Raw genomic sequence first — 13,241 nt, 5'->3', positions numbered from 1 at the left:
TGACAGACACAGCAAACCTTCTTGCCACAGCTCGCATTGATGTGCCATCCTGGATGAACTGCACTACCTGAGCCACTTGTGTGGGTTGCAGACTCCGTCTCATGCTACCACTAGAGTGAAAGCACCGCCAGCATTCAAAAGTGACCAAAACATCAGCCAGGAAGCATAGGAACTGAGAGGTGGTCTGTGGTCACCACCTGCAAGAACCACTCCTTTATTGGGGGTGTCTTGCTAATTGCCTATAATTTCCACCTGTTGTCTATTCCATTTGCACAGCAGCATGTGAAATTTATTGTCAATCAGTGTTGCTTCCTAAGTGGACAGTTTGATTTCACAGAAGTGTGATTGACTTGGAGTTACATTGTGTTGTTTAAGTGTTCCCTTTATTTTTTTGAGCAGTGTATATATACAAATGACCATGTGTGCTGTAGAGACCGATAAGAAACCAGCCTGCTGTACAGATTATTACCAAGCCACTGATGTCCGTTATAAGGTGTTGGCTATCTCTACCGTTTGAAGTGGCTTCCTCTCCTCCTCCTCCCCTTAAGCTGACCTGATATGAAAGGACTCTATAGGAGATAGCAGATTTCCATTAGGCACCATCCACTATATGACCTTTCACCCCCCCAGTCTATGGGCAAGTTATGATAGCAACCTATGTTTGGGTTTTGTTTACCTGTCCAATGTTTCAAATGAATTTTTTTAGCATTTGTGGCATAAATCCAATACAAGTTAATAATACCTATATTAACACTTTCTGGCTTCATATTCAAATCATCTATAAGTAACATCATTAAAATACGCAATAAATGTTTAGGTACTTCAGGATGGAGCGAGACAATGCTAATATAGATGCCAATGACTTGCATTGGATTTGTTCCATAAATGCTAAGAGTTTGAAACAGTGGATAACAAATTATTTCCAAATAAATCACCCGGAACAGCACCATCTAGTGGTCAGAACCTGGTAATAACAGGAAGGGACATAAACCTAACAACTTCAATTACTATATTGTCTGAACAGGGGAAAAACATCCCCAAATTCACTGGGAATACATTATACAGGATGAAGAAACAATATGCTCTGAGACACAGCTCCATACTACTGGTCAGACAGGACTGATGTTATATACGTGTTGTCGGGGTGGGACTGGCCTGGGGACTGGAGGGTTCATGGGTTGCTTTTGACAGTTTCTTTGGATTCCTCATTGGTCCAAATCGGATATTAGGTACTATATTTATTGACTATTATACAAATCCTATGAATTAAAATTGCCAATTTGGGTGCAATCAATTAAGTTAATGTCTCAGATCAAAAAAAAATTCAACAAAGTATTGTTGCAGAAATGCTCATCTTATCTGTTTCTAACAACATAAATGATTTCAGAACAAGCTGAGATGGTGTTTTTTGAGGTGGAACGACCCATGGGTGCGTGAGGCAGAATGTCAGGTCCAGACGTCACTGGAATGTCATCAATGTGTCACACGACCTTGTAAGCTAAGGCTAAGATGGATTCTATTGTCATAACCACACAGGCAAGGACACATGCACACACACTTACACAGCATGGGTGGAGTGTATGAGTTTGATTGAGACAGACAGGTGCCAGTAACGGGAGATTCTGGCCATGAATCTCACCCCCAGCTCCCCATTGTCTGTCTGCCAGTGATTGACATGTCTTTATCCAATGGTCCTACCCTAGTCTCTCCTTCCCACTCTTCGTCTCTCCCTCCCTTTGTCATTCTCTCACACTCACTCCAACTCGCAACTAGAGTACAGTTAGATCTGCCGTCTTCTGACAGAGAGAGAGAGAGAGACGCTCCGACATGATGGGGTTCTCACACCCTGAGTGGGTACAGGTCAGTGAAACACTGTCACCGTGTCTCTCACTCTTTCTCTCCCTGTCACTGTTTGTTTGTCTTTTAGCTCAGGAAAGGGTGTGTCTTGTTGCTGTTGCCATTATTTTATAATTGCAGATGGTGCGTGTCTGTGTGTGTGTCTTCTTGCATGAGTTTGTCTGTGTGTGTGTATTTGTGTGTGTGTGAGACACAACTCCACACGCTGCCACCTGGCTGGTAAGAGATCCAGAGTGGTGGTTGGTGGGTGGTCATTGTCCCTGGCCTCCCCAATGAAGGTGGGTGCTGGCTGGGCTGGGCTGGCACAGAGCCCCCCTGGGGACCTGACCTCCAGAGCAGAATGTACATCTGGTGTTGTCACTTAGACTAAAGCAGGCATCACTATTTCATAAGGAACTGTATCAGTCTACTCCTATTTTTTATTAGCCAGCCTCCTTCTCTCCTCATCAGGGGCTACTCCCTGCAGCAGCGGTCCTCTCTCTCAATTCGAAGGGCTTTATTGGCCTGGGAAACATGTTGACATTGCACATTGACAAAGCAAGTGGAATAAATCATAAACAAAAGTGAAATAAACAATACAAAATGAACAGTAAACATTACAGTCAAAATGTTACAAGGGAATAGAGACATTACAAATGTCATATTATGTATATATACAGTGTTGTAACGATGTGCAAATAGCTGAAGCACAAAAGGGGAAATAAATAAACATAAATCTGGGTTGTATTTACAATGGTGTTTGTTCTTCACTGGTTGCCCTTTTCTTGTGGCAACAGGTCACAAATCTTGCTGCTGTGGTGGCACACTGTGGTACAGTGCCTTGCGAAAGTATTCGGCCCCCTTGAACTTTGCGACCTTTTGCCACATTTCAGGCTTCAAACATAAAGATATAAAACTGTATTTTTTTGTGAAGAATCAACAACAAGTGGGACACAATCATTCAGTGAGGATCTCTGAATGATCCAATGTTGATCTAAATGACTAATGATGATAAATACAATCCACCTGTGTGTAATCAAGTCTCCGTATAAATGCACCTGCACTGTGATAGTCTCAGAGGTCCGTTAAAAGCGCAGAGAGCATCATGAAGAACAAGGAACACACCAGGCAGGTCCGAGATACTGTTGTGAAGAAGTTTAAAGCCGGATTTGGATACAAAAATATTTCCCAAGCTTTAAACATCCCAAGGAGCACTGTGCATGCGATAATATTGAAATGGAAGGAGTATCAGACCACTGCAAATCTACCAAGACCTGGCCGTCCCTCTAAACTTTCAGCTCATACAAGGAGAAGACTGATCAGAGATGCAGCCAAGAGGCCCATGATCACTCTGGATGAACTGCAGAGATCTACAGCTGAGGTGGGAGACTCTGTCCATAGGACAACAATCATTGTATATTGCACAAATCTGGCCTTTATGGAAGAGTGGCAAGAAGAAAGCCATTTATTAAAGATATCCATAAAAAGTGTTGTTTAAAGTTTGCCACAAGCCACCTGGGAGACACACCAAACATGTGGAAGAAGGTGCTCTGGTCAGATGAAACCAAAATTGAACTTTTTGGCAACAATGCAAAACGTTATGTTTGGCGTAAAAGCAACACAGCTGAACACACCATCCCCACTGTCAAACATGGGGGTGGCAGCATCATGGTTTGGGCCTGCTTTTCTTCAGCAGGGACAGGGAAGATGGTTAAAATTGATGGGAAGATGGATGGAGCCAAATACAGGACCATTCTGGAAGAAAACCTGATGTAGTCTGCAAAAGACCTGAGACTGGGACGGAGATTTGTCTTCCAACAAGACAATGATCCAAAACAAAATCTACAATGGAATGGTTCAAAAATAAACATATCCAGGTGTTAGAATGGCCAAGTCAAAGTCCAGACCTGAATCCAATCGAGAATCTGTGGAAAGAACTGAAAACTGCTGTTCACAAATGCTCTCCATCCAACCTCACTGAGCTCGAGCTGTTTTGCACCTCACTGAGCTCGAGCTGTTTTGCAGAGACATACCCCAAGCGACTTACAGCTGTAATCGCAGCAAAAGGTGGCGCTACAAAGTATTAACTTAAGGGGGCTGAATAATTTTGCACGCCCAATTTTTTAGTTTTTGATTTGTTAAAAAAGTTTGAAATATCCAATAAATGTCGTTCCACTTCATGATTGTGTCCCACTTGTTGTTGATTCTTCACAAAAAAATACAGTTTTATATCTTTATGTTTGAAGCCTGAAATGTGGCAAAAGGTCGCAAAGTTCAAGGGGGCCGAATACTTTCGCAAGGCACTGTATTTCACCCAGTAGATATGGGAGTTTATCAAAATTAGATTTGTTTTCTAATTATTTGTGGGTCTGTCTAATCTGAGGGAAATATGTGTCTCTAATATGGTCATACATTGGGCAGGAGGTTAGGAAGCGCATCTCAGTTTCCACCTCATTTTGTGGGCAGTGAGCACATAGCCTGTCTTCTCTTGAGGGCCAGGTCTGCCTACGGCTGCCTTTCTCAATAGCAAGGCTATGCTCACTGAGTCTGTACATAGTCAAAGCTTTCCTTAATTTTGGGTCAGTCACAGTGGTCAGGTATTCTGCCACTGTGTACTCTCTGTTTAGGGTCAAATAGCATTCTAGTTTGATTAATTTTTTCGTAAATTCTTTCCAATGTGTCAAGTAATTCTCTTTTGGTTTTCTCGTGATTTGGTTGGGTCAAACCATAGGTCCCAGAGTGGTCAGACTGGTGGCACCATAGGTCCCAGAGCGGTCAGACTGGTGGCACCATAGGTCCCAGAGCGGTGGGGCAATTTTTACCCCTTGGGGCCTGGAGTTTTTCCTTATATGTTAACCTAACTAGGAGAACTCTGGACCCAATAAGGTATGACAGTGATTAATCAGTTGTAAAAAGGTTTTATATGGTCTCTGATGGGACCAGGTTTTCCTAATCAGGTCACATGTTTGTTTTTTTTAATCCTGAAAGAAACTCCTAGCCCCAGGGGGATGAAAATCCTGTCAAACTGCAGCTACCATGTATTTATTCATATATATTTAGACTAGATTAGGAGGTGGGGTTTCCTCTACAACAACAGATAGACAGTAGAACGCACAGGGCTGAGCTGGCTTTATGCATGTTTACATCATGCAGGCCAATGCAACTGTAGGCTTTATAAAACATTTACTCACATCTGTCATCACTATTATGTTGATTGATTGATTCCAGTGAATCATTTTGGATTAAAAACATATAGGCAGCCTAGCCAGCCCAATGCTGAATATAAACCACATTTGATCAGGCACATTTTATCCTGACAAATAAATGGACTATAAATACATAACGTTACCAATGAGTTACCCTGACCAGATGGACTAGCCCATAGGCTGTAACTAGCCCATAGGATGTAACTAGCCCATAGGATGTAACTAGCCCATAGGATGTAACTAGCCCATAGGATGTAACATTATTAGTTTACCCTGACCAGATGGACTAGCCCATAGGATGTAACTAGCCCATAGGATGTAACTAGCCCATAGGATGTAACTAGCCCATAGGATGTAACATTATTAGTTTACCCTGACCAGATGGACTAGCCCATAGGATGTAACTAGCCCATAGGATGTAACTAGCCCATAGGATGCAACTAGCCCATAGGATGTAACTAGCCCATAGGATGTAACTAGCCCATAGGATGTAACATTATTAGTTTACCCTGACCAGATGGACTAGCCCATAGGATGTAACTAGCCCATAGGATGTAACTAGCCCATAGGATGTAACTAGCCCTTAGGATGTAACATTATTAGTTTACCCTGACCAGATGGACTAGCCCATAGGATGTAACTTGCCCATAGGATGTAACTAGCCCATAGGATGTAACTAGCCCATAGGATGCAACTAGCCCATAGGATGCAACTAGCCCATAGGATGCAACTAGCCCATATGATGCAACTAGCCCATAGGATGCAACTAGCCCATAGGATGCAACTAGCCCATAGGATGCAACTAGCCCATAGGATGCAACTAGCCCATATGATGCAACTAGCCCATAGGATGTAACTAGCCCATAGGATGTAACTAGCCCATAGGATGTAACTAGCCCATAGGATGTAACGTTATACAGCTGCTCTTATTAGTAGCCTACAGTTGATCGGACAGAAAAAATAGTACTGTTTTCATCCCATACAGCATGTCAGATTTCTAATGTTCAGGTGTAGCCTGCAACATTTATGTCATGAGTTTTTGCTTGTGTCTGTCCGGAGTGATTGTGTTATCATCTTTATTAAATAACTACCGGGGGGAATTGGAAAGCCTGGTTGAGCGCACGTTAAAAAAAAATGTGCCTCGTCAACCTCTTTCTTTAATCTATCTTGTAATGGATGAAAGATGGAAGCTATCAAATCGCTCAGAATTGTTTTCGACATCCCAGAAAAGACAGTCGAAAGTTCGATATGTTCAGCAAGTGAAACATCATAGCGTGTAGTGACCTCTGCAAGCTTCTTGTAGTTGCCCTTGTTGGCAGAATGTTCCCTCTCGTCGTGTCCTCTAAAAAGCTAATTCTTGCATGCCCAAAAATGTGGTGGTGTTGATATGCTTTTTCCCATGAAAGGGGTTCTTCAACAAAAATGTCACACAATTTTTGGCAGCGTTGGCCATTTTGGCAGAGAAAACTGCACAATTGCGCTGGTAGCTAGCTAGCTACTGAAGTTAGCAAGGCAAATTTAAATAAATTACACTAACTGAACACAAAAAAAAGTTCTAAAACCAAGAAAACAATTTATAATATACCTCCTCCGTCCACCTTCTCCTGTAATTAAAAAAAAAACTAACTTGAATTGAATAATATATAAAAAATGCTCAACTATCACTCTTTACTCTTAATCTCCATCCAACAATTTCACCAAGGTTCTCAACACATAGAACCCCCATAATGCTCTGTGGCACAATCCCAATACAACTCACTAGGTTCATTCTCTGATCCTAATTCTATGATTGGATGGATAACATGTCAGTTCATTCTGCAGAAGCTTTGATTGGTTGGAGGACGTCCTCCGTAAGTGTTCATAATTACCATGTATGTCTGTGGAAGGGGTTGAGGCCTACGAGCTTCGTAGGTTTTGTATTGAAGTCAATGTAGACAGAGGAGGACGGAAGTTGGCTGTCCTCCGGCAACACCATGGTGCTAGCCCAGACAGTGCTGTTGAAGTTACTGTAGACCTTCATTGCAAAACAGTGTATTTTAATCAATTATTTGGTGACATATAAATATATTTAGTATAGTTTTATCTAAAAAGGATAACTTTTTTAACGTTTCACTTATTTTTTGGGGCATTTCACTGATGAGGATGGTGCTCCCCTTCCTCCCCTGAGGAGCCTCCACTGATAGACATGCATACCACATATGCCATATCTACATACAAACATACCTGCAAAAACATAACAGAACACACACACACACACACACACACACACACACACACATACACACACACACTGGTGGAAGGTGAGTGTTCTTGGAGAGAAGAATTGAGATCAAACTCCAGGGTCAAGCTGAGGTTTTGCTTCCTGTATAAACCTGCAGAAACACTGGAGCAGGAAGTGATCTCACAGCGGTGCGGAAATTGTGGTGTCCACAGAATTACATATATAATAATTGAATAGTGTCTCTGTGGTGGTGCCTTGGTTCCCCATAAGAGGGGGTGCTGCTTCTTAATTCCAAATTCCCTCAGACCATATACAGTAGACCCTGAGCCCGTACCCCCTCCCTAGCCCCGGCCTGGCCTCAAGCCCTTAACCCTTAGGTATTTTGTGTAGATCTTTACACTCCCCCTCGCTAGCTCAGTGACTCCTGACCACAGTATTACCAGAGATGGAAGAGGAAGTGAGACGTCCAACTCCCTAATTTTTTCTGGTTCATATACAGTTGATGAACTAAGCAGACCAGACCCAGCTGCTATCAAATTGGTGTCTATGGGAGACCCACCCCCCAAGCAAACCCACCCCCCAAGACACATTTTTTTCAATACTAAACAGCCTGAGTATGACGTCATCTTTTGTCCACCATCTTTGGTGTTACTAAACACCACCAGATTCAAGGGTTAAAGGTCAGAGTCTCCTATTCTTTCCACTTTAACTATCCCCTGTTTCCTCTCCTACATGTTCCTCCCTCTTTTCGCCCAGCAAAGAAAGCTCTGCCAATGGTGTGTTGCAGTGGAGGCTGCTGAGGGGAGGAGGGCTCATAATAATGGCTGGAACGGATCTGTTGTGGTAGTGTTGATGTGGTAGTGTTGACGTGGTAGTGTTGATGTGGTAGTGTTGTTGTGATAGTGTTGTTGTGGTAGTGTTGACGTGGTAGTGTTGACGTGATAGTGTTGACGTGGTAGTGTTGACGTGGTAGTGTTGACGTGGTAGTGTTGATGTGGTAGTGTTGTTGTGGTAGTGTTGATGTGGTAGTGTTGTTGTGGTAGCGTTGTTGTGGTAGTCGAGCTGCTTACAATTATTCTATTCTCTGCTTGCTATTCAGTGAGTCAGTACATTTTCCCAGTACTCTCAGAACATGATCTTATTGAAAACAAGAGAGCGTTAAAAAAGAGAGAGGGACAGAGATGGGGTGTGAGGTAAGAAAGAGAGAGGAGAGGGACAGAGATGGGGTGTGAGGTAAGAAAGAGAGAGGATAGGGACAGAGATGGGGTGTGAGGTAAGAAAGAGAGAGGATAGGGACAGAGATGGGGTGTGAGGTAAGAAAGAGAGAGGATAGGGACAGAGAGGGGGTGTGAGGTAAGAAAGAGAGAGGATAGGGACAGAGAGGGGGTGTGAGGTAAGAAAGAGAGAGGATAGGGACAGAGAGGGGGTGTGAGGTAAGAAAGAGAGAAGATAGGGACAGAGAGGGGGTGTGATGTAAGAAAGAGAGAGGATAGGGACAGAGATGGGGTGTGAGGTAAGAAAGAGAGAGGAGAGGGACAGAGATGGGGTGTGAGGTAAGAAAGAGAGAGGATAGGGACAGAGATGGGGTGTGAGGTAAGAAAGAGAGAGGATAGGGACAGAGATGGGGTGTGAGGTAAGAAAGAGAGAGGAGAGGGACAGAGAGGGGGTGAGAGGTAAGAAAAAGAGAGAGGGACAGAGATGGGGTGTGAGGTAAGAAAGAGAGAGGAGAGGGACAGAGAGGGGGTGTGAGGTAAGAAAGAGAGAGGAGAGGGACAGAGATGGGGTGTGAGGTAAGAAAGAGAGAGGAGAGGGACAGAGAGGGGGTGAGAGGTAAGAAAAAGAGAGGATAGGGACAGAGAGGGGGTGTGAGGTAAGAAAGAGAGAGGATAGGGACAGAGAGGGGGTGTGAGGTAAGAAAGAGAGAGGAGAGGGACAGAGAGGGGGTGAGAGGTAAGAAAAAGAGAGGATAGGGACAGAGAGGGGGTGTGAGGTAAGAAAGAGAGAGGATAGGGACAGAGAGGGGGTGTGAGGTAAGAAAGAGAGAAGATAGGGACAGAGAGGGGGTGTGATGTAAGAAAGAGAGAGGATAGGGACAGAGAGGGGGTGTGAGGTAAGAAAGAGAGAGGATAGGGACAGAGAGGGGGTGTGAGGTAAGAAAGAGAGAGGATAGGGACAGAGAGGGGGTGAGAGGTAAGAAAGAGAGAGGAGAGGGACAGAGAGGGGGGAGAGAGGTAAGAAAGAGAGAGGAGAGGGACAGAGAGGGCGTGAGAGGTAAGAAAGAGAGAGGAGAGGGACAGAGAGGGGGTGAGAGGTAAGAAAGAGAGAGGATTGGGACAGAGAGGGGGGTGAGAGGTAAGAAAGAGAGAGGATAGGGACAGAGAGGGGGGAGAGAGGTAAGAAAGAGAGAGGAGAGGGAGAGATAGGGGGTGAGAGGTAAGAAAGAGGGAGGATAGGGACAGAGGGGGTGAGAGGTAAGAAAGAGAGAGGAGAGGGACAGAGAGGTAAGAAAGAGAGAGGAGAGAATGAGAGGAAGTCAGAAAGTGTGCTGTGTTAGCGAGGTAGTGAGGAGAGTGGTCTGTTTGTTGGAAGACAACTTTTCAGAAAAAGAGAGACCAGCTCTGCTGATGACATTGCAGAGCACATGCGCACACCTGTTACCATGGTGAAACCCCTTTCCCAAAACTGGGAGTAAGCTAGGAAACGCACATGCTCTCTCTCTCTAATCCCATCTTTCTCTCTATATATAGCACATATGGAATTATGTAGTAAAAAAAGTGTTAAACAAATCAAAATATATTCTATATTTGAGATTCTTCAAAGTAGCCACCCTTTGCCTTGATGACAGCTTTGCATTTCAGTTAACAGGTGGGCCTTGTTAAAAGTTCATTTGTGGAATTTATTTCCTTCTTAATGCGTTTGAGCCAAACAGTTGTGTTGTGACAAGGTAGGGTTGGTATACAGAAGATAGCCCTATTTGGTAAAAGACCAAGTCCATATTATGGCAAGAAAACCTCAAATAAGCAAAGAGAAACAACACTCCATCATTACTTTAAGACATGAAGGTCAGTCAATCCGGAAAATTTGAAGAACTTTGAAGGTTTCTTCATGTGCAGTCGCAAAAACCATCAAGCGCTACTGCAGCGCCAGCTGTGCCATCAGAGTCCCTGGGTTCGCGCCCAGGCTCTGTCGTAACCGGCCGCGACCGGGAGGTCCGTGGGGCGACGCACAATTGGCCTAGCGTCGCCCGGGTTAGGGAGGGCTTGGTCGGTAGGGGTGTCCTTGTCTCATCGCGCACCAGCGACTCCTGTGGCGGGCTGGGCGCAGTGTGCGCTAACTAAGGTGGCCAGGTGCACGGTGTTTCCTCCGGCGCATTGGTGCGGCTGGCTTCCGGGTTGGATGCGTGCTGTGTTAAAGAAGCAGCGGCTTGGTTGGTTGTGTATCGGAGGACGCATGACTTTCAACCTTCGTCTCTCCCGAGCCCGTACGGGAGTTGTAGCGATGAGACAAGATAGTAGCTACTACAACAATTGGATACCACGAAATTGGGGAGAAAAAGGGGTAAAATTCTAAAAAATAAAAAATAAAAACACCAAGCGCTATGATGAAACTGTCTCTCATGAGGACCACCACAGGAAAGGAAGACCCAGAGTTACCTCTGCTGCAGAGGATAAATTCATTAGAGTTTACTGGCTCTCATGAGGACCACCACAGGAAAGGAAGACCCAGAGTTACCTCTGCTGCAGAGGATAAGTTCATTAGAGTTAACTGGCTCTCATGAGGAACACCACAGGAAAGGAAGACCCAGAGTTACCTCTGCTGCAGAGGATAAGTTCATTAGAGGTAACTGGCTCTCATGAGGACCACCACAGGAAAGGAAGACCCAGAGTTACCTCTGCTGCAGAGGATAAGTTCATTAGAGTTAACTGGCTCTCATGAGGACCACCACAGGAAAGGAAGACCCAGAGTTACCTCTGCTGCAGAGGATAAGTTCATTAGAGGTAACTGGCTCTCATGAGGACCACCACAGGAAAGGAAGACCCAGAGTTACCTCTGCTGCAGAGGATAAGTTCATTAGAGTTAACTGGCTCTCATGAGGACCACCACAGGAAAGGAAGCCCCAGAGTTACCTCTGCTGCAGAGGATAAGTTCATTAGAGTTTACTGGCTCTCATGAGGACCACCACAGGAAAGGAAGCCCCAGAGTTACCTCTGCTGCAGAGGATAAGTTCATTAGAGTTAACTGGCTCTCATGAGGACCACCACAGGAAAGGAAGCCCCAGAGTTACCTCTGCTGCAGAGGATAAGTTCATTAGAGTTTACTGGCTCTCATGAGGACCGCCACAGGAAAGGAAGCCCCAGAGTTACCTCTGCTGCAGAGGATAAGTTCATTAGAGTTAACTGTCTCTCATGAGGACCACCACAGGAAAGGATGACCCAGAGTTACCTCTGCTGCAGAGGATAAGTTCATTAGAGTTAACTGTCTCTCATGAGGACCACCACAGGAAAGGATGACCCAGAGTTACCTCTGCTGCAGAGGATAAGTCTATTAGAGTTAACTGGCTCTCATGAGGACCGCCACAGGAAAGGAAGCCCCAGAGTTACCTCTGCTGCAGAGGATAAGTTCATTAGAGGTAACTGGCTCTCATGAGGACCACCACAGGAAAGGATGACCCAGAGTTACCTCTGCTGCAGAGGATAAGTCTATTAGAGTTAACTGGCTCTCATGAGGACCGCCACAGGAAAGGAAGCCCCAGAGTTACCTCTGCTGCAGAGGATAAGTTCATTAGAGTTTACTGCACCTCAGATTGCAGCCCAAATAATTGTTTCACAGAGTTCAAGTAACAGACACATCTCAACATCAACTGGGCAGAGGAGACTTTGTGAATCAGGCCTTCATGGTCAAATTGCTGCAAAGAAACCACTACTAAAGGACACCAATAAGAAGAAGAGACTTGCTTGGGCCAAGAAACACGAGCAATGGACATTAGACCAGTGGAAATCTGTCCTTTGGTCTGATGAGTCCTAATTTGAGATTTTTGGTTCCAACCACCGTGTCTTTGTGAGAACCAGAGTACTGTAGGTGAATGGATGATTTCTACATGTGTGGTTCCCACTGTGAAGCATGGAGGAGGAGGTGTGATGGTGTGGGGGTGCTTTGCAGGTGACACTGTCAGTGATTTATTTAGAATTCAAGACACACTTAACCAGCATGACTACCACAGCATTCTGCAGCGATACACCATCTAATCTGGTTCGCGCTTATTGGGACTATCATTTTGTTTTTCAACAGCAGAATGACCCAACACACCTCCAGGCTGTGTAAGGGCTATTTGACCAAGAAGGAGAGTGATGGAGTGCTGCATCAGATGACCTGGCCCCCACAATCACTCGACCTCAACCCAATTGAGATGGTTTGGGATGAGTTGGACCACAGAGTGAAGAAAAAGCAGCCAAGAAGTGCTCAGCATATGTGGGAACTCCTTCAAGACTGTTGGAAAGACACCCTAGGTGAAGCTTTTTGCGAGAATGCCAAGCGTGTGACCTAAACTTTTGACTGGTACTGTAATTCTGTAACATGCTCTGTTCTGTAACGGTTCTATACTGTATTCTACCACTATGCAACACTGCAAGGGCTGGAGAACTCAAACTCAGACTCAGACTACTTTGTGAGAGGTTTCAATGAAGACCGACTAAGGCCTGAGAACACTGTCAAACAGAAAAAGAGAGGGAGAAAAAGAGAAAGAGATATTGTTGGAACGGGGGAGGGTGAGAGGGAGTTCTGTGAGCTTGTAGTCACTTTGGTAAAGTTGATTTTAACACTCTGCCATTTATCTAACCTCTAACCCCTTACCTTAATGTCGATATGAAACTACATGAACTCAACACCATTATTGACACAGTAATGTTAATGCAGTATTCCTTATCTTCACATTCCTCATCCTCATTCTGTGGATTCCAGACTATTACCTTAATGAGCTG

At 44.6% G+C, this 13,241-nt stretch overlaps 1 protein-coding gene across 6 annotated transcripts in view; it reads left to right on the top strand.

Moving 5' to 3' along the window:
• The first annotated feature begins 1,749 nt into the window (after positions 1 to 1,749).
• tnikb (TRAF2 and NCK interacting kinase b) overlaps positions 1,750 to 13,241 on the top strand; it is an 85,389-nt gene continuing 73,897 nt past the window's right edge. For all 6 annotated transcript variants that reach the window (XM_090199283.1, XM_090199275.1, XM_090199294.1 and 3 more), the window contains exon 1: positions 1,750 to 1,860. In XM_090199283.1, the coding sequence (XP_090055409.1) occupies positions 1,828 to 1,860 (33 nt within the window). In that variant the 5' untranslated portion in view covers positions 1,750 to 1,827. The remainder of the gene's footprint in view (positions 1,861 to 13,241) is intronic.

Source organism: Oncorhynchus mykiss, chromosome 15, assembly GCF_057628025.1.
Source record: "Oncorhynchus mykiss isolate SJ-2025 chromosome 15, ASM5762802v1, whole genome shotgun sequence".
Classification (NCBI taxonomy): Eukaryota; Metazoa; Chordata; class Actinopteri; order Salmoniformes; family Salmonidae; genus Oncorhynchus; species Oncorhynchus mykiss.
This window is presented reverse-complemented; position numbering and strand designations above follow the sequence as displayed.